The sequence below is a fragment of the Saccopteryx bilineata genome, chromosome 2, assembly GCF_036850765.1.
Source record: "Saccopteryx bilineata isolate mSacBil1 chromosome 2, mSacBil1_pri_phased_curated, whole genome shotgun sequence".
In the NCBI taxonomy this organism is placed as follows: Eukaryota; Metazoa; Chordata; class Mammalia; order Chiroptera; family Emballonuridae; genus Saccopteryx; species Saccopteryx bilineata.
Window position 1 is genome coordinate 335,471,753 of NC_089491.1, and position 25,971 is coordinate 335,497,723.

At 37.8% G+C, this 25,971-nt stretch overlaps 1 protein-coding gene and 1 pseudogene across 4 annotated transcripts in view; one reads left to right on the plus strand and one right to left on the minus strand.

Annotated features, from left to right (window-relative positions):
* MKLN1 (muskelin 1) overlaps window positions 1–25,971 on the plus strand; it is a 328,173-nt gene that overhangs the window by 233,526 nt on the left and 68,676 nt on the right. For all 4 annotated transcript variants that reach the window (XM_066262318.1, XM_066262317.1, XM_066262316.1 and 1 more), the window contains 3 exons: window positions 722–914; window positions 18,253–18,330; window positions 24,995–25,060. In XM_066262318.1, the coding sequence (XP_066118415.1) occupies window positions 722–914; window positions 18,253–18,330; window positions 24,995–25,060 (337 nt within the window). The remainder of the gene's footprint in view (window positions 1–721; window positions 915–18,252; window positions 18,331–24,994; window positions 25,061–25,971) is intronic.
* Window positions 10,282–10,366, minus strand: LOC136327771 (small nucleolar RNA U3; annotated as a pseudogene).

The window sequence follows — 25,971 nt, forward strand, 5'->3', positions numbered from 1 at the left end:
CGCCCAGGATGGGCAGAGCATCGCCCCCTGGTGGGCAGAGCGTCGCCCCTGGTGGGCGTGCCGGGTGGATCCCGGTCGGGCGCATGTGGGAGTCTGTCTGACTGTCTCTCCCTGTTTCCAGCTTCAGAAAAATGAAAAATAAAAAAAAAACAAAAACAAAAAACATAAATATTTGATAACATTTGTCATTCAAATAATAACACTAAGAATCAAGAACAAAAAGCATAATATAATTTATTTGTATTATTTAATGGTTTCTGTGCTTTCAGTACCAACATTGTATTCTGATTAGTAAAAGCTATGGAAGTTACAATTTTTATAATCTTAAGTTGGCTTTGATAAATACTTTTTCTGCTTTTCTTGAAAGTTCAGGCTTTAGAATTAGGTTTAGTTTTATCTTTTTATATCTTTCATCTTTGTGAAATATCTTTGTGAATATACCTATATAGATATATCTATATATATACATATATGTCATGTTCATATCTCTCTATATATATATCTTGTTCATATTTTTGTTACATATTTTGTGACCTGTGGCAGGTTATTACAATTGACTAAGCTTCAGTTTTGCCATTTAAAAGTGAAAATAATAATGTTTTGAATAAGGTTAATAGAGTGCTTGCGTAATAAATGCTCACCTTAGATTAGTTGTCACTATTTCCTATAGTAATAACTAAGCAAATCTCTTCTTTTTATGCTTTCTCTTGTGCTCCAGTAGTACCGTGAACAGGAAGCCATTCGCCTTTGTCTAAAACACTTTAGACAACACAACTATACAGAAGCCTTCGAATCATTGCAGAAGAAAACCAAGATTGCCCTGGAACACCCTATGTTAACAGATCTACACGATAAACTGGTGTTGAAGGGTGATTTTGATGCTTGTGAAGAGCTAATTGAAAAAGCTGTGAATGGTATGTTATATACATTAAACTTAAGTGATTATTAAGGTGATTTTAAGTATATACAGGAAACTTTTTAAAAGAATGTAGGCTTTTGTGAGTTGTTAGTCTCCCCCCCCCTTTTTTTTTCTTATTTTACTCTGTAAAGATGATTAGGTCCTTGGTTAGGGACTTCTTTTATTAAGATAGGTCTAGCTTGACCTGTGGTGGCACAGTGGATAAACTGTTGACCTGGAATGCTGAGGTCACCAGTTTGAAACCCCAGGCTTGCTTGGTCAAGGCACATGTGGGAGTTGATGCTTCCTGCTCCTCCCCCTGTTCTATCTCTTTCCTCTCTCTCTCTCTCTTTTTCTCTCTCTCTAAAAATGAATAAATCTTAAAAAAAAAAAAAGATAGGTCTACAGTGTAAAAAAAAAAAAGCAGTGAAAAACAAAAAAAGCATGTTGAACTCACATAGCTAAATCTACATTGTCATCTTGGGAAACCATGCACTTAACGATTGCTAACATTGACTAGCACTAAACCATGTTAGAAAAAAGGCTTTTAATATTATCTTAGTATTAGTAGCCTATTCACTTATGTATTTTTGTTAACAAAATGTCATTTTTTTAATAGTGTAACTTGAGGAAGGAGATGGTTGGATAAGCCAAAAAATATTATTTATTAGTAGACAGTTATAATGAATGAAGGAGTTTTATATTTATATTGGAAACATCTTCTGTGTGGTGTGAATGCTACATAATTGCTGATATTCTTGGGTGATTTATAATCTGGTTGTAAAAGAAATGTGGATGTTAGAACATTTTAATCTCGTAAGGGAATTGTTTTAGAGGGTGAAACCCATTTGAATATTTAAGGTCTGCTGTGTTTTGTTATTTTGAAAAAGGATATTTATTGTTTTATAGTAGTGATTTTCCACCTTTTTCATCTTATAGTACACAAAAACTAATTACTAAAATCCTGCGGCACACCAAAAAACACATTTTTTGCGTATCTGACTAAAAAGAAGATATAATTTTGATTCATTCACACCAGATGGCTATTGTGTTTTCCGTTGTCATTTTTTTCATTTGACAATCTAAGGGAAAAGAGGTCAGTGCCCCTGACTAAATAGTCAGATATTGCATATTTTAAAAATTCTTTGACTCACTGGTTGAAAATTGCTACTTTATATTTATCTTTTTGTGTGTGTGTGTGACAGAGAGAGGGACAGATAGGGACAGACAGATAGGAAGGGAGAGAGATGAGAAGCATCAATTCTTTGCTGCAGAGCCTTAATTGTTCATTGATTGCTTTCTCTTATATGCCTTGATGGGGAGGGGGCTACAGCAGACCAAGTGACCCCTTGCTCAAGCCAGCGACCTTGGGCTCAAACTGGTGAACCTTGCTCAAACCAGACGAGCCTGTGTTCAAGCCGGCAACCTCGGGGTTTCGAACCTGGGTCCTCCGTGTCCCAGTTTGATGCTCTATCCACTGCGCCACCGTCTGGACAGCCAGAATGGCATCCTTTAAAAAAATTTCCCACTGTGACTTTCTACATTACAAAGAACAGAATAGGTACTTTTGGTCTTTGTTTCAGTTCCTAGAATCTGCGAAAGGGATAAGAGTCTCTTAAATGCTGAGGTGGCAGGTGGCTAGGTTCCTAGATAGCTTCAGATCTCCAGAAAGACCAACTCCTGTGATTAGAGGACTAAAAATTTTATCTGCCTCCCCCACACCTCTGAGGAGGGAAGAGGGGTCAGAGATTGAGTTTAGTCACCAATGGCCAATGTTTTAATCAGTCATGTCTATGTAATGGGACCTCCCTAAAAATGGCCCTTAAGAACAGGGATCAAAGAACTTTCAATTTGGCGAACAATCAGGGTGCTGGGAGAGTGGTATGCCTAGAGAGGGCGTGGAAGCTATACACACACCTGCCCTCAGTACCTTGCCCTATTCTTTTCTTCCATTTGGCTCTGAGTTTTATCTTTATAATTAACCAGGAATAGTAAGCAAAGCACTTTTCCTGAATTCTAAATTTTTTTTTAAGATTTTTAAAGATTTTTTTATTCATTATAAAGAGGGGAGAGAGAGTGAGAGAGAGAGAGAAGGGGGGAGGAGCAGGAAGCATCAACTCCCATATGTGCCTTGACCAGGCAAGCCCAGGGTTTTGAACTGGCAACCTCAGCGTTTCCAGGTTGACGCTTTATCCACTGCGCCACCACAGGTCAGGCCCCCCCTTTTTTTTTTTTTTTACATAGGCAGAGATAGACAGGGACAGACAGACAGATGAGAAGCATCAATCATTAGTTTTTTGTTGCGCGTTGCAACTTCTTAGTTGTTCATTGATTGCTTTCTCATATGTGCCTTGACCACGGGCCTTCAGCAGACCGAGTAACCCCTTGCTGGAGCCAGCGACCTTGGGTCCAAGCTGGTGAGCTTTTTGTTCAAGCCAGATGAGCCCATGCTCAAGCTGGCGACCTCGGGGTCTCGAACCTGGGTCCTTCCGCATCCCAGTCCGATGCTCTATCCACTGCGCCACCGCCTGGTCAGGCACTTTCCTGAATTCTGTAATCACTCTGAGTTGTTGAACATTGAGGAGGGTTGTGGGAAGCCTTGACTTGTAGCCCATATGTTAGAAGTACAATGGGCCAGGGCTTGTGCTTGGTGTCTGAAGTGGGTATTGTCTTGTCGGACTGAGCCCTTTTCCTTGTGGGCTGTGATGCTGAGGTAGATAATGTCAGTATTGTTGAATTGTTGGGTACCCACTTGGTGTCAGAGAATTAGAAGCATTGTGAGTAAAAGAAGCTTATTGCTCAATATAAAACTTGTGGAATAAAATTTGGTGAATCTTATAGAAAGAAATAAAGAATATTGGATGTTCTCAATGCTTTTATATATTTTAATCTTATCACTGCTATCATTCAATGTGGTTTAGGTACTCATTATCAGGTAGTGGTTGAATTTTACAATGGAAGAAAGAAGAACAGTACTGCCTTCTTTATAAATTTGAAGTGAACTTAAAATGAATTGCTTTTAGCTCCATTGAGTTACAGTGGCGAACCTGCCTCTTAGCCTTGTACATTGTTACTGCTTATGTAATTGGGAATGACACCGGCGAATAAATGATTATTATGTTTGAGATAGACTATACTTTGGAATATAAACAAATAGAATATATATCATAGTCTTTCCCAAACCATTAAACTGCCACTAGTGAAAGTATGTGTGTATGTGTATATGCCATTTCAGAGAATGAATTCTGTAGTTTTTAACCTTATAGAAAAGATACAAGAAAGATACAAGTAATTTTATGGATTTTTTAAATTTTGTTTCAAATCTTTTTTTTTTTTTTGGTATTTTTCTGAAATGAGAAGTGGGGAGGCAGAGAGACAGATTCTCGCATGCGTCTGACCAGGATCCACCCAGCATGCCCACCAGGGAGCGATGCTGTGCCTATCTGGGGCGTTGCTCTGTTGCTGCTGGAGCCATTCAAGTGCCTGAGGCGGAGGCCATGGAGCCATCCTCAGTGCCCAGGCCAGCTTTGCTCAGGTGGAGCCCTGGCTTCGGGAGGGGAAGAGAGAGACAGAAAGAAAGGAGAGGCCTGACCGGTGGTGGCACAGTGAATGGAGCGTCAGCCTGGAATGCTGAGGTTCCCGGTTCAAAATCCTGGGCTTGCCCGGTCAAGGCACATATGGGAGTTGAAACTTCCTGCTCCTCTCCTCTCTTTCTCTTTCTCTCTCTCTCTCTCTCTCTCTCTCTCTCTCTCTCTCTCTCTCCTCTCTAAAATGAATAAATAAAATCTTTAAAAAAAAAAGAAAAAGAAAGAAAGAAAGGAGAGGGGGAAGGGTGGAGAAGCAGATGGGCACTTCTCCTGTGTGCCCTGGCCAGGAATCCAACCTGGGACTTCCACACACTAGGCCGACGCTCTACTGCTGAGCCGATGGGCCAGGGCCTCAAATTTTTATTTTTAAGGCATGTAATATTTTGTTAAGGTAAAGTAAACAATAATAATGGCAAAAAAAAACCAAACTACTGACAGCTAGGTAATTATTAGTCTAAAAACAAGTGAACATCTAAAAAGTATCTGTTTAGCAATATACTCATTTAAGAGAATTTCTTAAAATTATGTCCAGCTTTGATACTACAGAGACTTAACTTATCCTTCCTGTTTTAGGAAGGAACCAGGTTAAATTGGTAATAACTATATTCTTGAGACTTAGAGCCAAGTCATGTTTTTTTGTACTCCTCAACTGGCTTGCAACAGTGTTTAGTTAATAAACATTCCTTCCAGGGTTGTTCAGTTTGCCGCTGACTTCACTGATGATAATTTGTTGGACAAATAAGGAAGTAAACACTGCAGAGTTTTTTGGCTTCTGTTCCACTAAAAACATAGCAGAGAAGGGCAAGGAGTTCCTGCCTGCTCGTAGGAAAGTCTAGGGAATCAAAAACATCTTATAATGGAGGAAATAAAAATTACTTTTAGTATATGTAGTGTATTACACACTCTTCAAGTATGGTCTGTATTTTAAGAAAGTGTCTCTAATTAACTCCTTGTTTGCCTAGACTTATCTCTACATTTACATTTAATTTTATTAGAGATGATTCCTGAACCAATCATTACTACTTCCTCTCTGACAATGCCAGGGAAAAGAGGTGGAATCCAGTGATGATGGGCAAAAGTAATCAATTAGGAATAGGAAATTATCCAAGAAAAGCTCCCTTTGCAGTGTTTATCTTATTTCCTCTTAAAATAAAAGTTGACTTTTGTGAGATACGGATGGATTAAAGTTTAATAAATGATACTCCAACAGGCTCACTAATCCCAGTGTTTCTTAAAGTTTCAGTTTGAGGTCTTTATCTCCTTTCCTCTTCCCTCCTCTTCTTTTTTTTTTTAGCTGTACCTTCTCACTCCTTGGTTTATATAGTTGTTGTTAATTATATGGTCGGCCTGTTTACCTCTCCTTAAAAGTTTTTTTTAAGTGAAATTACAAATATTTTTGCAGTTACCTTTGTGGCAAGGTTTACAGCTGTGAATTTAGTTTTGTTAATAGCTCTAGGATTTTTATACTTTGCATATCTTTTCTTTTTGGTGGATCCTTCTTTTCTAATGTAGGCATTTGATGTCAGGAGTTTCTTTCACTGTATTAGTTGTATATCACAGTTTTGCTATGCTGTGTTTTTATTTTTGTTCACTTTAAAATACTTCGGCATGATTTTTTTTTTTTTTTGGTATTTTTCTGAAGTGAGAAGTGGGGGGGCAGAGAGACAGACTCCCGCATTTGTCCCACCCGGATCCACCTGGCAGGCCCGCTAGGGGACAATGCTCTGCCCATCTGGGGCTATTGCTCCGTTACAACCAGAGCCATTTTAGCCCCTGAGGCAAGGCCATGGTGCCATCCTCAGCACCTGGGGCTATCTTGTTCCAGTGAAGAGAGAGAGAGAGAGAGAAAGAGAAGGGAGAGGGGGAAGGGTGGAGAAGCAGATGGTTGTTTTTCCTGTTTGTCCTCATTGGGAATCGAACCTGGGACATCCACATGCCGGGCCAGCGCTCTACCACTGTGCCAACCAGCCAGGACCATGACTCATTTTTCTTTCCAATCTTATGCCTTTTCCCCCCTCCTGTTTAGTCTTTTGGACAGGATACTTAGGACAAGGTGAGGTGTTATACTGATAGTGGATTTCCTTGAGTAGTTCATGATCTCAAATGGAATGCTTTCAACACTGCATTGTTAAATATGATTTTTGGAGATCCTATATCAGATTCCTAGATTGCTAAGAGTTTATGTCATAAATAGTGAATTTTACTATTTCCTATGTTTTGTGATATGATTTTTTCATACTAATATTAATATTTAAAATTATAATGATTGATTTTCTAAGGTTAAACCTCAGATATTCTTAACTTTGTCATATATTTTTTGCTGTATTTTGGATGTAGATTGACTAAGGTTCTGTTAGAGTACTTCTAGCTACTTTCATTAGTAAGATTGGCCTTCTAATTTTTCTTTCTCTTACCTTCCTTTTCAGGCTTAGTATCATTGTTAGGCTAATCTTACATAGTGGACTGAGGAATTAATCTGTTCTTCCAATTCTCTGAATATGTGTAAGATTTGAATTATTTCTTTTTCATATGCTTAGTAGTAGAATTTAGCCTTTGAGTTCTCTATTCTTGGAATTTGCTTGGGAGGGGAGTATTTTTTGTCTATCAATTCAATTTATTTAAATGTTGTAAGACTTTCAGGGTTGTTGTATGGTTGGTTTGACAAGTTATACCTTTCCAGGAATTTGTCAGTCACTTAAAATTTCCAGTTTATGGGCATGAAAATATACCTCATATTATTTGCTTAATGTTTGCAAGATTTCTTGAGAGGTCTCTTTTTATTCCATAGAGGTTTATTATTTTCCTTTTCTATTTTCATCACTTACTTTCAGCAGAATTTTAACAAAGTCACTGACTTTTTGAAGGAACCAATTTCTGGATTGTTGACCCTTCCTGTTGTTTTTATTGTCTTTGACTTATGCTCTATGTTTAATATTGTCTTCTTTCTTTCTTTGGGATTAATTTGCTGTCTTATTGAGATGGATGCTAAGCTTATTAATTTTCACATGTTGTTATTTTTCCCATTAAGGATATTAATTTTCCTCTATGGGAGTCCATTAGACAGACACAAGGATGAGCAACACAAGGATGATGGGTCAGGTACCAATGGTCACCAGAGCAGAAAGCCTGGGGTGCCTAGCAACAGGTAAAACTGGGCTAGAACCTCTCACCCATGACCATTCCTCCTCTGGCATATCACTGGTTATGCAGTTCAGACCCTTCCCTTGGCCTTTCCTTCCTTCCCTTGCATGTTCTTGGTTATGCAGGTTAGAACCCCTGATAGGGGAACGAACAAGGCAGCCAAAAAATAGCCCTTAAGCATTAAGCCTCCAGGACATTGAAGTTCTGACCTACGTCAAATACATCTAGACCTCAGTTGTGTTTCAGCTTCAGGCCCAGAAAAGCAGCAAAACCAGACTTACTTTCCAACTCATACAATTGTTATCCTTTATTTTGAAATTTGATTTAAAGACCCTATAAAATAGTACTTCATGTTTTATACAGTCTGTATTTATTAATTTTACCTAATACTTACTAAATTGTTTTCTCTTGATTACTATTTGTGTCATTGATCTTATAGATAGGATCATCATCCTTCTGCCTAGAACACTTTAAATTTTCTTCTGATGCAGAATAACTCAGTTTTTGTTTGCTTGAAATTTTTATCTTTTAAAGGATATTTTTGCTGGATATGAAATTTTAGGCTGACAATTCTTCAAATACATTTTTGGATTTTATTCTCTTGTTAACCAGTTTTAATTGTTGCTATCAAGAGTGTACTGTAATTTTCAATTGTTGCTGCTTTGAATTTTTTCTATGGCTGTTTTTAGTATTTTATCTTTATTTTAGATTATTTTTAAAAGTTATATTAACAGGGCTACTCCACTGCAACAGCACTATTAACTTTGTGTATTTTTTTTTACTTAAATGTATGTTACATTTGTCTTTTATTTTTTATTTTCTCATTTATTCTTTTTTAACAGCATGAATTCTTTAAGCATCTCTAAATTCTTTGTCTCATTTTCATTGCTTTATTATGAGTAGAGCCTTACACTTTGGCCTTTATTTCTGTAATGTTTTTATTTTTTTCTTTCTCTTTTCTTTCAACTAACAATTCATGTTTTATTTGCTCTTACTGCCTTAGTAGAGAGGGTTGCTTACTTTTTTATATTCATGGTAAAGTATTTAACCATTTTCATCTGTTACATGCCTTTAGGTTTGTTAAATCAAATTCATTTACTACTTAAAAATATTCTTTTTTCTGGCCCTGGCCGGTTGGCTCAGTGGTAGAGCGTCGGCCTGGTGTGCAGGGGTCCCGGGTTTGATTCCCTGCTGGGGCACACAGGAGAGGCGCCCATCTGCTTCTCCACCCCTCCCCCTCTCCTTCCTTTCTGTCTCTCTCTTCCCCTCCCGCAGCCAAGGCTCCATTGGAGCAAAGATGGCCCGGGTGCTGGGGATGGCTCCTTGGCCTCTGCCCCAGGCGCTGGAGTGGCTCTGGTCGCGGCAGAGCGACTCCCCGGAGGGGCAGAGCATCGCCCCCTGGTGGGCAGAGCATCGCTCCCTGGTGGGCGTGCTGGGTGGATCCCGGTCGGGCACATGCGGGAGTCTTGTCTGACTGTCTCCCCATTTCCAGCTTCAGAAAAGTACAAAAATATATGTATATATTCTTTTTTCCTTTTTATATCTTTGTATAATTTTTTAATTGATTATTTTTAGTAATATTAAGCTTTGAGTAGCAAGATTTTTGCTTTTCCCTTAGAATACTGTTTTTTCTCAGCAGTACTCAGTGCAAAATCTCTTTTCACCTCACCTGACTGCCATACATGCTTCTTTTTTATTGCTGCTCATTCAGACCTCAGTGCCTTCGTTGATGCTGTATTCCCTTATCTGATTACTGCCCTTCACCTCACCATTCAGTTTTAACTCCTACTTAAAGGCCAACTCAATCTTTTATTTTTCTTGTACCCCGGTTACTTCCCCATCTCTTAACTCCTGTTATAGTTCTCATTTTGAGCACAAAACATTGTTAGTTTTTTACCAAGTATACTTCCAACTATTATGTAATCGTCATTGTCATAACTAACATGTATATGAGGATATTACAATATGCTGTTTATCCTTCTACACCCTATATATGAATTAATGTATTTCCCATACCTACGTTCTATGGTAAGCATTGTTGTTATCCTCATATAAGAAGTGAGAATGATTAAGTGCTTTGCCTAAAACAGCATTGCTAGCAAGGGCAGAGCTAAGATTAGAATCCGTATCTTTACCACTGTATTTTATTGTCCTAATAAATACTTATTGGTTCAGTTTCCCCATTATTTATTATTGTACTGTTATTGCCTTAATTTATATATTTTTCTTCATAATTTGAACAAACTGATGAACTGCATTATTTTTTTAACTTATGTTCTACTCAGCCATTATTATTCTTGAATTATCAAAAAGGTTTTTATGCTATACATGTTAGTTTACCTGTAAGTGAATTTAAATTTTTAAAAAATTTATTATCTTGGCTGTAGTCGGTTGGCTCAGTGATAGAGAATCGATCTGGTGTGTGGAAGTCCTGGGATCAATTCCTGGTCAGGGCACATAGAAGGAGCAACCATCTGCTTCTCTTCCCCTCCCCCTTCCCCTCCTCCTTCTCTCTCCTCTTCTCCCACAGCCGTGGCTCAATTGGTTCAAGCAAGTTGGCCCTGGGCACTGAGGATGGCTCAGAGGAGCCTCCACCTTAGGCACTAAAAATAGCATGGTTCCAGATGGGCAGAGCATCATCCCCAGACAGGAGTTGCCAGGTGGATCCTGGTTGGGGCACATATGGGAGTCTGTTACTCTAGTAACAAACTATAGAAATTATCCCTGAAAGTATAGTCTTGAGTCTGTTTCTCTATCTCCCCTTCTCTCACTTAAAAAAAAATTATATATATAAATAATATATATATAAAATCTCTTTTGGTGAGAAATCAGTTTGATAGAAGTTGGATATCAAACATCTATCAGGAAGCATTTCAATCTATGCTTTTTGGGGGGGATCTTGGATGAGGTTTGAACATCATGTACTTTTTTTTCCCCCCCTGAAATGAGAAGCGCGAAGGCAGACAGATTCGTACATGTGCCTGACTGGGATCCACCCAGCAAGCCTGCTAGGGGGCAATGTTCTGACTCTGGGCCCTTGCTCTGCTGCAACAGAAGCCATCCTAGCGCCTTAGGCGGAAGCCATGGAGCCATCCTCAGTGCCTGGGCAACTTTGCTCCAATGGAGCTGTGGATACGGGAGGGGAAGAGAGAGACAGAGAGGAAGGAGAGGGGGAAAGGTGGAGAAGTAGATGGGTACTTCTCCTGTGTGCCCTGGCCAGGAATCGAACTCGGGACTTCCACACACCAGGCCAACGCTCTACCGCTGAGCCAACCGGCCAGGACCGAACATCATGTACTTTTTAATATAGTATTCACTGTTGGAGACAAGGACAGCTTGTGCCTAGTTAATACTGAATGAAATGTGTTTGTTTATAATAATCATAGGGGAAAAATGAGGTTGTATTGGACCTGGAGTCTTTAAATAGTTTGAAAATTGTTAGCAACTAGGTCTTAGTGTGCTTTATCCTAAATTACATTTTCATTTCTTTTTTATAGTTTTACTTTTTCAGACTTGAATGATTTCTTGCTTTAGATTTTTGTCAAAAATAGAAATATTAGCCCTGGCCTGTTGGCTCAGCGGTAGAGCGTCGGCCTGGCGTGCGGGGGACCCGGGTTCGATTCCCGGCCAGGGCACATAGGAGAAGCACCCATTTGCTTCTCCACCCCCCCCCTCCTTCCTCTCTGTCTCTCTCTTCCCCTCCTGCAGCCAAGGCTCCATTGGAGCAAAGATGGCCCGGGCGCTGGGGATGGCTCCTTGGCCTCTGCCCCAGGCGCTAGAGTGGCTCTGGTCGCGGCAGAGTGACGCCCCGGAGGGGCAGAGCATCGCCCCCTGGTGGGCAGAGCGTTGCCCCCGGTGGGCGTGCTGGGTGGATCCCAGTCGGGCGCATGCGGGAGTCTGTCTGACTGTCTCTCCCCGTTTCCAGCTTCAGAAAAATACAAAAAAAAAAAAAAAAAAATTAGCAACTGCCATACTTCCTCTTTAATACATAGAAGTAATTTTTTAAATAGATATAGTTTACAGACATGTTTAAATGCTTTACATTTTAATTTGTGGGACTTTTAAAACAGTGTAGTGGATGTCATATTTTTATAGATAAGAATCTCATTGTTTTGCCTGACCAGGCGGTGGCTCAGTGGATAGAGCGTTGGACTGGGATGCGGAGGAACCAGGTTCGAGACCCCAAGGTCACCAGCTTGAGCGCAGGCTCATCTGGTTTGAGCAAAGCTCACCAGCTTGGACCCAAGGTCTCTGGCTTGAGCAAGGGGTTACTCCAGGGGTCCCCAAACTTTTTACACAGGGGGCCAGTTCACTGTCCCTCAGACCATTAGAGGGCTGGACTATAAAAAAAACTATGAAAAGAAAAACTATGAACAAATCCCTATGCACACTGCACATATCTTATTTTAAAGTAAAAAAACAAAATGGAAACAAATACAATATTTAAAATAAAGAACAAGTAAATTTAAATCAACAAACTGACCAGTATTTCAATGGGAACTATGCTCCTCTCACTGACCACCAATGAAAGAGGTGCCCCTTCCGGAAGTGCTGCGGGGGCCGGATAAATGGCCTCAGGGGGCCGCATGCGGCCCGCAGGCCGTAGTTTGGGGACCCCTGGGTTACTCGGTCTGCTGTAGCCCCATGGTCAAGGCACAGATGAGAAAGCAATCAATGAACAATTAAGGTGTAACAATGAAAAACTGATTGATGCTTCTCATCTCTCTCCATTCCTGTCTGTCTGTCCCTATCTATCCTTCACTCTGACTCTCTGGCTCTGTAAAAAAAGAAAGAATGTTGTTATTTCAATAGAGAGCCTAAATTTTTTTGGTTGAATTATATAGAATATCAAAACAAAACGATTTTTTAAAGCAAGACCTTTCAAGAGTTATAAATATAGGGAATATGGTAAGATTATTTGGGATAGACATGTGAACTTTTCATTTGCTTTTAGATCCTGAAAGGGAGTTTTTTTTTACATTAAAACTTGGTACTGAAAGCAGCCTGACCAGATGATGGCGTAGTGGATAGAGTGTCGGACTGGGATACGGAGGACCCAGGTTCGAGACCTCAAGGTTGCCGGCTTGAGCACAGGCTCATCTGGTTTGAGCAAAGCTCACCAGCTTGGACCCAAGATCGCTGGCTCGGGCAAGGGGTTACTTGGTCTGCTGAAGGCCCAAGGTCAAGGCACAGATGAGAAAGCAATCAATGAACAACTAAGGTGTGGCAACAGCAACGAAAAACTGATGATTGATGCTTCTCATCTCTTTGTTCCTGTCTGTCTGTCCCTATCTATCCCTCTCTCTGACTCTCTCTCTGTCTCTGTAAAAAAACAAACAAACAAAAAAAACATGGTACTGAAAGCAATGTATTTTGAAAAATATCCTTACTGTGCTTTAATGTTTGCAGCATTTTTGATTACCTCAAAGGATTTCAACCTTATGCCTTTGGTTTCTGGAACTTAAACTTGTTCTATTAAAAAATAAAGTTTCTTTAGCATGTCTCTTATGGTTTTTAAACAGAATTTACTATTGACCAAAGGCTTAATAAACATTTGTATTACTACTATTTTTTGGAAGGTATAAAAGAAAGTTCCCCTCCCCTCCCCTCCCCTCTCTTCTTTCCCTCTTCTTTCCTCCCTCCCTTTTTTAAAGAAGGTTCTTAAGCATGCTATTTCATTGAAAGTAACAGCTAAATGTAAGGTGCTCCAGATTTGATGTAGACTATTCATCGATAACCCAGTTTCTATGGCAAGAGGCAATAATATATAATAGATTAAATGAGGGTTATCTTTATTATGTTTCTCTACAAAGTGCAACATAGTTTTTAAAAAATCTGTATATTTTTGTTAGGAATGGTTAGATGATTTAACATCATAAAATGAAAATGTCAGAAAGGTAAAAGTTGTATGTTTGTGGTGTAGAGATGTGAGAGGGCTGGAATTTATAAGTTTCTAGCTTTTGTCTTATGTGAAGCCCTGATTTCTCTGAAAGAACAGGTGTTTTGTTTTGGTTTTGGTTTTTGGTAGAACAGCTAGCTTCGTAATCTGCTGGTCATTGCTTATGTGGAGCCATTTCCAACTAACAGGAATGCTTCTAGTAAATTAGTAATCCGGATTTTGGCAAACCAGTGTTCTAGAAAAGAATCAAAACGTACAAATTAAACTTCAGCCACAGTAGTCAGTGTCTTAAAAGATGAATTGCATTTTTCCCTTTGAATCATAAATGATATATTTCAACTCATTTAGTTTTATTTTTCTTTTATTATATTGGATTTGTTTAATATTGTAGTAAAATAATGTGTATGTTGACTTTTGTTTCCAAAAGCTTTGTTGTTGTTTTTTTCTCTCTCATTTTCCCATGCTTATTATTACAGTGTTTTATCATAGATTGCGATTTAAAAACTAGTCTACTATATATGTTTTAGTCTATGATATGTGTGTACCTATATTCATATGTAGTCTATGAATAGTTGAAAAGGTTTTAGACTTTGGAACTGGACTTGAACCTTTCTTTTTAGAGTTGTTGGGAAGTTAACTTCTCTGAACCTTGTTTTCATCTTTGCAGGAGTTAATAATGACCATTGCATAGGTTTATTTTAAGTAGTAAATAAGTAAACATTTGCAGTGTCTTGCACACAGCAGATACTCAATAAAAGTTATTTTTTTCTCAAGATAGAAGGTGACAGAGGACAATCTGACTTTGGGTGGTGGGTATGCAACATAATTGAACGACAAGATAACCTGGACTTGTTATCTTTGAATATATGTATCCTGATTTATTGATGTCACCCCATTAAAAAAATAAAAAAAAATAAAAAAAAAAAAAGTTATTTTTTTCTTTAGTAAGGACTTTTTTTAAAAGTTATTTCCAGATTTGATAATGCCATATTTAAATAATTTTCTTCAGGTTTTCTAATCATCTCTACAGAAGAGAAGAGCTACAAAGAGAATTGTGTGACATTTAGACTAGTGAAAACAAAAATAATTTGTTAGGGAAAGAGGGAGGCAAATTAAAAAGGTCTCAAAACAATTTTTTAAAATATTTGCTTGACTACATGTGAACTGGTGTGACTTGTCAGGGTGCTGTTATGTACTGGGAATATACTTTATTGGAAGTAGGACTTTTTTTAAAATTTTTTTTATTTTTCTGAAGTTGGAAACAGGGAGGCAGTCAGACAGACTCCCACATACACCCGACCGGGATCCACCTGGCATGCCCACCAGGGGGCAATGCTCTGCCCATCTGGGGCATCGCTCTGTTGCAACCAGAGCCATTCTAGCTTCTGAGGCAGAGGCCATGGAGCCATGCTCAGCGCCCGTGCCAACTTTGCTCCAATGGAGCCTTGGCTGTGGGAGGGGAAGAGAGAGACAGAGAGGAAGGAGAGAGGGAGGGGTGGAGAAGCAGATGGGTGCTTCTCCTGTGTGCCCTGGCCGGGAATCGAACCCGGGACTCCTGCACGCCAGGCCGACACTCCACCACTGAGCCAACTGGCCAGGGCCCAGGAAGTGGGACTTTTATGAGCAGATTGTTTAAATGTGAGAAACTTGGTAACATTAGGATGACACAAAGAAAATAACAGCCATGGATTTAGGAATGTTGCCTACCCTCTGCCTTTTTTTTTCAGTCTAAGTATTTATTATATACTGAACATTTCCGGTTCTATGCTATTAACTATCTTTATTCAGTAGAACATTAATCTTATCTTCCTAGGCTAAGATAATCATAATTTCTAATATTTAACGTTTGGAGTACTTAATATTTAAAATTTTGAAAGTAATATCTTCTGCAAGCCTGATTGTAAATCTTTTGGGCATATTTGGCTCTCTGTCCTTGTTGAAGAAACAAGCGAATGTCAGTATACAAAGCACTGCTTGTAGCAACATGAACAAGTCTGTTGAGCCGTGAAGAATATACATTTCAGGGGTAACAAAATATGTGAAAATGACTTGTATTGGTAATAACGATATATTATAAGGTTCTCCCAAGGTTCAGAAAACAGTTCCATATTCCTAGTTGTTTTGTGGCGCTTGTTCTGGGAATTAAAGTGTTTGATGCAAAAACTGGGAAAATAGTTACAAAGAAGAAAAGAAAACATCAACCTAATCTTGTCCAAGAAAATCACTTTTTAACTTTGAGTTTTGTATTTTTGCTGTGTGTGTGTTTACAAAATTATTTTACAAAAAGCATATAATATTTGAAAGTTTGCTCCTTTTTTTTACTTTGAAAATTACTGACAGTATTTTCTTAGGAAAGTTGTGATTGATAGAAGAAAAACAGCATGAAGGTCTTGATGGATAGAATCTACGATTTTCAGGATAGTAAGAGTGGATCTCGGATTGACAAAACAGTGAGAGACTTGACTCTTACTACCCGCAGTGCTCAGAATGATTTAAGATTGAGGATGGGTTCTTCCTTCTAATGCTGATGAGAGCTGTTTCTGTGGTCACACCTTTGGAGCACCAGAAGAGCTTGCCCCTGTGGGATTCTGATTTCTCTTTCAGCGTAGGCACAGGTTTGAGGGGAAGAGGAGATAGAGGCTTTTCTGCAAGGAACATAGGGGGGAATCAGCCAGACACACACAGTTCCAAAAAACATTGGTTCTAAAAAGGAGTACAATACTTTACTTTGATGTGCCTTTCTGAAAACTGAATAAACTATGTTTTATTTCCGTATAATTCTAAATTTATTACTGATATTTTTACTGTAATCTTATCTTTATTATTATTAGGAGCTATCTGAAAAAGGATTTCCAGCTCTTGTAGTGGGAGACGAGTATTGGCTGGAATAGGCTGATGGAGCAAGGCTTGTCAGAAAAGTTTGTGAGGAGGAAATTATGTTATACCAACACGCTTGCTAAATTAAGTTATGGATCTTCTTGTTCCTCTTACTTTAATAAAATATATATGCTAATATATGATTACTTTTAAAGGAGAGAAAAATATTAGAACTTTCTTTTTATAAGAATTTTGAAAAGTCCCAAAGGCAAAGAAATGGAGACTAGATGAGTGTGTGGATGGAAGTTTCCATTAAAGCCATCTGAAAGGACTTGAAAGCGGGAGGGTGTGGTTGCAATTGAGCTTCATAATTACCCAGAAAAGAGATTAGGGAGATTTCTGTGTGTTACATAGTGTCTGGCGAGTCTATAAATCATGGAGAACAGTTTTACTTTTAAGTTCTTTGGAAAAGTATTTGCTTTCAGTGACTAAGCAAAAGGGAAAAATCTCTATTCATGTTGAAATCAGAGTCAAATGAAGGAATTTATCATAAAGGTAACTTTATAAGCTATGTTTGGACTGCTGTGGACAACCCCCCCCCCCCCCCCTAGTTTCTATCTCTCTCTTCTCCTCCTGCAGCCCAAAGCTCCATTGGAGCAAAGTTGGCCTAGGTGCTGAGGATGGCTCCATGGCCTCCACCTCAGGCGCTAGAATGGCTCTGGCCGCAAGGGAGCAACGCCTCAGATGGGTAGAGCATAGCCCCCTGGTGGAGCATGCCGGGTGGATCCCAGTCAGGTACATCCGGGAGTCAGTCTGACTGCCTCCTGCTTCTAGCTTCAGAAAAATACAAAAAAAAAAAAAAAAAGAAATGTTTTATCACATAACAGGAAGTCATTAGGTTGTTTTCGTGGCTGGTTGATCACGTGATTTAGTTTCTTTATTTCTGTCTGCTCTGTCATCATTAAAAGATTGACTTCATTCTCGGACCTGTACAGGTTGACTGCAGCACTTGTGTACATTGCATACAGATACGAACATTTTTGGAAGAATAAAAGTATAATTTTGTTCTCTGTATGTCCATGTAGAAGTAGGAAACATTTCCTCGTAGTCCCCCAAGAAAACACTCATGTTCCATTAGCAAGTGTTGTGTTCCATATCTTTCTTAAATTGGTCTTTGTTGAGGGTCATGGGATTTGGGATTGATAATTATTTGGGATAGAATGGGTGTATATGGGGAAATCGGTCTCCATGGCCATTATAGTGACTGGTATAACAACTCTTTCTAAGAAATATATTAAGGATTTATTGATGTGTGTGGTCTTGGTTAAGAGGTGTGTGCTTTTGGTTAAGTTTCTTAATTTCTCTATACATATCCCATCTGTAAAATGGAGATGATAATGCCGAGTTCATAAGGTTGTTCTTATAATTAAATCAGGTAAGTAAGTTAGCATGGATTCTAACATTTAGTAATTATGCAAGAAATATATTAATTACAATTACTGGTACTTTTATCTCTATGTAGTTTTATACTCAGAGAAAAATATAAAAATGGAATTTTCAGTTTACAGGATTAATTTTTTTTTTCCTGAAGATATATGGTCTAAACCAAAGTTGTTGGAGCTCCCATTTTTTTGTATAATAGTGACAAAAATGGGGACAGGACAATAAATTTAATATGATTTGCCAGTAAAACAATTTCTTCACATGGTTTGTCAACTAATACTTTACTTTTTATATTTGAGATAATGTGAAAACTGAAGTGCCACATATTTTATGAAAATGTGCTGTTGCTTTAATAACATATTAGTAATTTCCCTTCATGTAGGCTTCTACATTTTTGTCTTTTTTGCTATAATAAAAAGTGTAAGCGGGTTAAGGTGTAATTCTCCCTCATTCTTTGGTATTTGCAGATGGCTTATTCAATCAGTATATCAGTCAACAGGAATATAAGCCACGATGGAGTCAGATTATTCCCAAAAGCACCAAAGGTAGGCCCTGCCTTCTAAGTTATGGATGTTTTTGCTGTAATGTCTGTTTGGTTTCCCACAAGGTAAGTCAAGTTTCACAGTGCTCTGTTAATAAAAAGCAGGTGCTTTAAACAAGATGTAGGTTCCTTAACTAGATGGTAGACTGTTTATTATATTTAAAATTTTTTAACCTTTTTGTTTTAATGCTATAACAAGACTGGCCAGTTTTGTGTGAAACAAAACAAAACAAAACTGAATACCATCATAAGCTGCTTTTATAGAGACACTAAAATAATAGGCCATTGTGTTGTGATGCCAAATGTGGTCCTGAAAAACCTTAAGTTCTGTAAAAGTGCTCACTACAGCTAATAGGGCTTATGAGACAAGTAGAAGTGGGGCATACCTTTCTAGATCTATGGAACTGTATAACTGATACTAACAAAAGCAAGAGTAGTAGTCCTAATAACAGTAAATAATATTAGAATAGTTCATGTTTGCAGGCCTTTGTACTGAGCGTCATAGTGAGTTTGGAGCCTTAAACCCTGGGGCTTGTGGCCTTCTTTGAGCTGTAGCACCTGGAGGGCATTTTCTTTTTTTCTTTTTTTTAGCAGGCAGACTCCTCCCAGCATCCTGAGCAGATCCACCCTGCAAACCCATTTAGGGCTGATGCTGTGTACGGAGCTATTTTTAGCTCTTAAGGCTTATGTACTCTGACCAGTGGAGCTATCCTCAGTGCCTGGGGCCACGCTCAAACTAGTTGAGCCACTCTTTTGAGCCACTCGCTGTGGAAAGGGAGGAGGTAGAGAAGGGGAAGGTGGGGGAAGAAGCGGATGGTCACTTCTCCTGTGTGTCCTGACAAGGAATCGAACCTAGGACCCATATTCTGGACTGACACTCTATCCCAGGCATGGCCAACAGTTTTTGCCCCAGGGCCAGATTAGAAAGAAAACTTTTTTCATGGGCCGGACAAAATATTAAAATTTAAAAATGTTAAATACAAAAATGATTCGTTTAAGTAAACAATTTTATTATGTAATTTGTTTATGAATGAGTGAAAAACATTTTTAATATACAATATTATTTTAATAAAAATATAATTACATATCGTATAAAATATCCAAACTGTATTGCAATCAATTGAAACTATTTAATTAATAGAATGAGCTTGAAGGGGTTATTTGCAAATAAAACAATTATTTCATTTTACAAACAGCCTGGACATGTTTTCAGTTATCAACTGCAGCTATTGTCTATGCTACAATGCAACTTGATTCAGCACGCTTGACCACAAAAATAACAAATTGCTTCATCTTAGGTGCGCACTGGCAAACTCCACCTAAAAGAATGTGGGTTTCACATCGCCACTAAATGTCAAACAGTTCATATCGAGTACAGATGAATACAAAAGTTGTAAATCTTTATAATGGAATTTAAAAAAAGAATAAGTATGGCAAATCCATTTGACCAATTATTGGAAGTTAACCCTAGATTAGTCACATGCCGAGTTCTTTTCCGTGTATCACTCCTTAAATATCTCGATTTCCAATAATCAAAGATGCTTCCACTTCTGAGTAGCTGAGATTTTAAAGTAGCGGAGAATATTAAAAATTTAATTGCGGGCCGCATAAACTCATTATGCAGGCGGGCCGTATGTTGGCCATGTTTGCTCTATCCACTAAGCCACCAGCCAGGCCGCATTTGCTTCCAATAAAGACTGTTTTAATCAAAACAAAGTCTGATCCAGGATGTAGTCTTCTTCATTAATCCATTTTTTGATATGAGAAAGGTTTTGTCACTTCATCTGTACTCACTGCTCTGTCAGATAACCAGATAGAAAATAATAGAAACTGTAGCAGTTCTCTGATAATGCAGCTACTTGCATTAAAGAAAGTCAGTTCTGTGGCTGCTATTCAGCTTTTTCCTAGGGTTTTCATATATTGATTACTAAGGCTTCCTCTTTAATTGTGAGAAAGCTTTTTTCTGATAGTGTTAAACATTAATGTACTGGCGAAAATTGCTGTGAACTTCCATAATTTCTATATTATATGGATATTATTCTCTTATCAGTACTATATGAGATAATTTTCTTAAAAGAAACTGATGTTGTAGCAAACAGACTGTAATATGTATCATGTTTGAAAACTAATGGATTAAATATATATATAAAATACAGGCCTGACCTGTGGTGGCGCAGTGGATAAAGTGTCGACCTGGAAATGCTGAGGTCGCCTGTTCGAAACCCTGGGCTTGCCTGGTCAAGGCACATATGGGAGTTGATGCTTCCAGCTCCTCCCCCCTTCTCTCTCTCTGTCTCTCTCTCCTCTCTCTCCCTCTCTGTCTCTCTCTCCTCTTTAAAAAAATGAATTAAAAAAAAAATTTTAAATACAGCCTGACCAGTCAGTGGCACAATGGATAGAGCGTTGGACTGGGACATGGAGAACCCAGGTTTGAAACCCTGAGGTCATCAGCTTTAGCGCGGGCTCATCTGGTTTGAGCAAGGCTCACCAGCTTGAGCTCAAGGTCACTGGCTTGAGCCCAAGGTCGCTGGCTTGAGCAAGGGGTCACTTAGTCTGCTGTAGCCCCCCAGTCAAGGCACAGATGAGAAAGCAACCAATGAACAACTGAGGTGCCCCACAAAGAATTGATGCTTCTCATCTCTCTCCCTGTCTGTCTGTCCTTATCTCTCCCTCTCTCTGTCTCTGTCACACACACACACACTATATATATATATATATATATACACACATATATATATATATATATATATATATATATAAAAAATACAAACACACTGACAAATTTATTTCAGTGTTTTCTTAATCTGTTCTTGCAAGGGGCAATACTGCTGACTGGGGGAAGAAGGAAGAAAAGGACAAAACTTCAGTGATTATGAGCAGCAAAATCTAAACCTAACTTAGAAAGGAGAAAGACTTATTTAGCATGATGCTAGAAGTTCTGGCCAGAGCAATCAGACAAGACAAAGAAAAGTCATCCATATCGGAAAAGAAGAAGTAAAGGTATCACTTTTTGCAGATGATATGATTCTATACATCGAAAACCCACAAAAAGATTACTAGAAACAATAAACCAATACAGTTAGGTTGCAGGATACAAAATTAACATACAAAGTCCATAGCCTTTCTATATGCAAACAATGAAATATTAGAAAACGAACTCAAAAAAATAATCCCCTTCACGATTGCAACAACAACAAAAAATACCTAGGAATAAACATAACAAAGAATGTAAAGGACCTATATAACGAAAACTACAAAGCATTGTTAAGAGAAATAGAAAAAGACACAATGAGATGGAAGAATATTCCTTGTTCTTGGATAGGAAGAATAAATATAATTAAAATGGCCATATTACCCAAAGCAATTTATAAATTTAATGCAATTCCCATCAAAATTCCTATAACATTTTTTAAAGAAATGGAACAAAAAATCATCAGATTTATATGGAACTATAAAAACCCCCGAATAGCCAAAGCAATCCTAAGTAAAAAGAATGAAGCTAGGGGCATTACAGTACCTGACTTCAAACTATATTATAGGGCCACGACAATCAAAACAGCATGGTATTGGCAGAAAAATAGACACTCAGACCAATGGAACAGAATAGAAAGCCCAGAAATAAAACCACATATATATGGTCAAAAAATTTTTGATAAAGGGGCCAACAACACACAATGGAGAAAAGAAAGCCTCTTCAACAAATGGTGTTGGGAAAACTGGAAAGCCCCATGCAAAAGAATGAAACTCGACTACAGCTTGTCCCCATGTACTAAAATTAACTCAAAATGGCTCAAAGACCTAAATATAAGACCTGAAATAATAAAGTACATAGAAGAAGACATAGGTACTAAACTCATGGACCTGGGTTTTAAAGAACATTTTATGAACTTGACTCCAAAGGCAAGAGAATTGAAGGGAAAGATAAATGAATGGGACTACATCAGAATAAAAAGTTTTTGCTCAGCAAGAGAAACTGACATCAAAATAAACAGACAGCCAACTAAATGGGAAATGTTATTTTCAAACAACAGCTCAGATAAGGGCCTAATATCCAAAATTTACAAAGAACTCATAAAACTCAACAACAAACAAACAATCCAATAAAAAAATGTGAAGAGGACATAAACAGACCCTTCTCCCAGGAAGAAATACAAATGGCCAACAGATATATGAAAAGACGCTCATCTTCATTAGTTATTAGAGAAATGCAAATCAAAACTACAATGAGATACCACCTCACCCCTGTTAGATTAGCTATTATCAACAAGACGGGTAATAGCAAATGTTGGAGAGGCTGCGGAGAAAAGGGAACTCTCATCCACTGTTGGTGGGAATGTAAAGTAGTACAACCATTACGGAGGAAAGTATGGGGGTTCCTCAAAAGCTGAAAATAGAACTATCTTATGACCCAGCAATCCCTCTACTGGGTATATACCCCAAAACCTCAGAAACATTGATACGTAAAGACACATGTAGCCCCAATTTCATTGCAGCACTGTTCACAGTGGCCAAGACATGGAAACAACCAAAAAGCCCTTCAATAGAAGACTGGATAAAGAAGATGTGGCACATATACACTATGGAATACTACTCGGCCATAAGAAATGATGACTTCGGATCATTTACAACAAAATGGTGGGATCTTGATAACATTATACGGAGTGAAATAAGTAAATCAGAAAAAACAAGAACTACATGATTCCATACATTGGTGGAACATAAAAACAAGACTAAAAGACATGGACAAGAGTGTGGTGGTTACCAGGGGTGGGGGGAGGGAGGACGCAGGAGGAAAGGAGGGAGAGGGTTAGGGGGAGGGGGAGGGGCACAAAGAAAACTAGATAGAGGGTGACGGAGGACAGTCTGACTCTGGGCTAGGGGTATGCAACATAATTTAATGACAAGATAACCTAGACATGTTTTCTTTGAGTATATGTACCCTGATTTATTAATGTCACCCCATTAACATTAATAAAAAATTTATTTAAATTAGAAAAAAAAAGGAAAGGAGAAAGAATTTGAAGAGAACTTTTTGAATGATTAGAAATGAAAAGCTTCAGTTTGCATCTTATTTTTCATATGTAAGAACTGTCATTTTAGTCTTTTTCATAGTACACCTGTGAAATTAGTAAAATGTTGGATGTCACCTATTTTACATAGGAGGAAGCTGATACAAGGAAAGCTATTATATTAAACCTCCTTATTAAGCTGGAAATAATAAAGGAAAACAAGTCTTACATTTTCTCAGTCAGTACTCATATAAAATAGTTGGTCATTTATGTGGGAACTGTTTTCTGAAATATTGGCACAAAATAAGAAAATGATCATTCATATAAAACTTGATAGCATCTTAGGTTTCAGTAGTTTTATAAACTTTAAAACTGCTCATTCTACTTACAATCTGTGGCTGTATTTGTTCTCCACCTGCACTTTGTCACTTCATTAGTTTAGAGCAGTGCTGGTCAACCTGGTCCCTACCCCCCACTAGTGGGCGTTCAGTTTTCATGGTGGGCGGTAGTGGAGCAACCAAAGTATGAGGTCTACCGGAAAGTTCTGTCCGTTTCTATCACAACAAGTTTCGACACATAAGCACATGTTTATTTAGTGCATGTGTGCCTCTCTATTTTTATCACTTAATGTATACATACTGACGTAGCAAATTAACTAAAACAAAGTTGATTCACATTAATCTTATGTGTGAAGCGATAGTGTACCCATGGCTACTGATAAAGTTCATTTACGCCACTGTAATTTTTACAAATTTCAACAAGGAAGAAATGCTACAGAAGCATGTCTGTTGCATCCACCATATTCCCTGGACTTAGCACCCTCCGACTATCACTTGTTTTTGTCCTTACAAAATTTTTTGAAGGGCAAAAAATTCAAAAATGAAGAAGATATCAAACAAGCACTGGTTCAGTTTTTTGCATCAAAAGATAAAACATTTTTCAAAAATGGGATATACAAATTGCCCTCATGCTGGCAAGAAATAATAATGTAATTATTTAATAAAGTTTATTGACGGTAAGAAAAATTTGTATTTTGTTTTATTTCAAAAATGGACAGAACTTTCCGGTAGACCTTATATAAATAAAAAGATTTAACTATAGTTATAGTAAGTTGTTTTATAAGGATTTATTCTGCCAAACTTAGCGAAAATCCTACATAAAGTACTTGGTAAGTAATTATTGTTATATGCTTTAACTTGCTGCAACTCTGCTTTATAAATTTTATAAAGTAAAGTTACTTCCCTACTTTATAAATCACCATTACTGTGGAACCAGTGGGTGGTTAGAAAATTTTACTACTAACAGCGATACAAAAGTGGGTGGTAGGTATAAAAAGGTTGACTACCTGTGGTTTAGAGTCTTCTTGTCTTAAGTTTTTGTGGAATATCCTGTCTTTGCTGGTTTGTGGCATGTCATAAATACATTGAAAGTAGCTTCCAATTGCATTTGATAATTTGAAAGCAATTGGAAAAAAGAGTAAGATAATTACCGTATTATAAACATAGCTACTGTAAGTCATATTATTTCTTTTGTCTTTTTACTTATTCTTAATATTGAAAGAATAAGAGTGTGTTTTACTGCTCATTACAGACTTAGGAATAAAGTTACTTTGGGTTTGCGTTTTTTTGTTTTTCAAAGAACATATTGTTTCTACTTCAGGTGATGGAGAAGATAACCGACCAGGAATGAGAGGTGGCCATCAGATGGTTATTGATGTTCAAACAGGTGAGGGATACTTGGAATGCAAAGTAAATTTTAAAAAAATTACTCATTTTAAAATTTCAGGTAAACATGAATATACTTTTATTATGAAGGCTAAATGTTGTTGGCCATAACCAAGGAGCAAATAAAATAGTCATGAGCCGCGGTATAATCTGAAGTAGGCAGTGTCCTAATTTTAGAAAGGAGGGGATGCCGTAAGTATTCTTTTTAAGATTTTTAGAAAAATAGTTGAACCCTATCTAAGAATTTTGTTGAGAAGGAGTAGATAGGTTTAGTAATAGTGATTTCTCCCAAGTAGAGTTGGAAGAATCTGGTTTTCATCGTTATGAAGTTGATGCTTTAGTTGTGAAATGGAGTTTAGACAGGTCCAGTTATTACTTTAAGTTTGCATTTCTAAGGTTTCCAGAGCAAGGGCTCTTAATCTTTTGTAGTTATATACAAAATTTTGTATGTACATTTTTCTAGGAAGACAATCCATGAATTCAGATCATCAAAGGGACTCAACTCAAAAAAAAAGTTAGGAACACCTTCACTAGAGTAAAAACTTCATAAATTTCTTTACATCTTTTCTTTAAAGTGGCTCGTATTTCAGAGCAGTTACTGCTTCCTGATGTTTCATGCATCTTTTCTTTAATATGAAAAACTTATAGTACCTAGATTTTCTTTTCCTTTTTTAGTCTATAGTTTTGTTTTTATTTTGCTACAGGCGAAGAATAGAGTGACCATTTTAAAAAGTACATGATGACATAAATTTTGCTATTTAATTTTCAAACCTTTCTTCCATCCTAAGTGAGTTCTATCATCCTACCCTGGTAGAGAAGGATTGTAGTATTTTGCTCTGCTAGGTGTGTATGTCTGTTTTATTGATCATAGTCCTTGAATCTGGCACCTCTCTGCTTAGATTCTTTAACTCT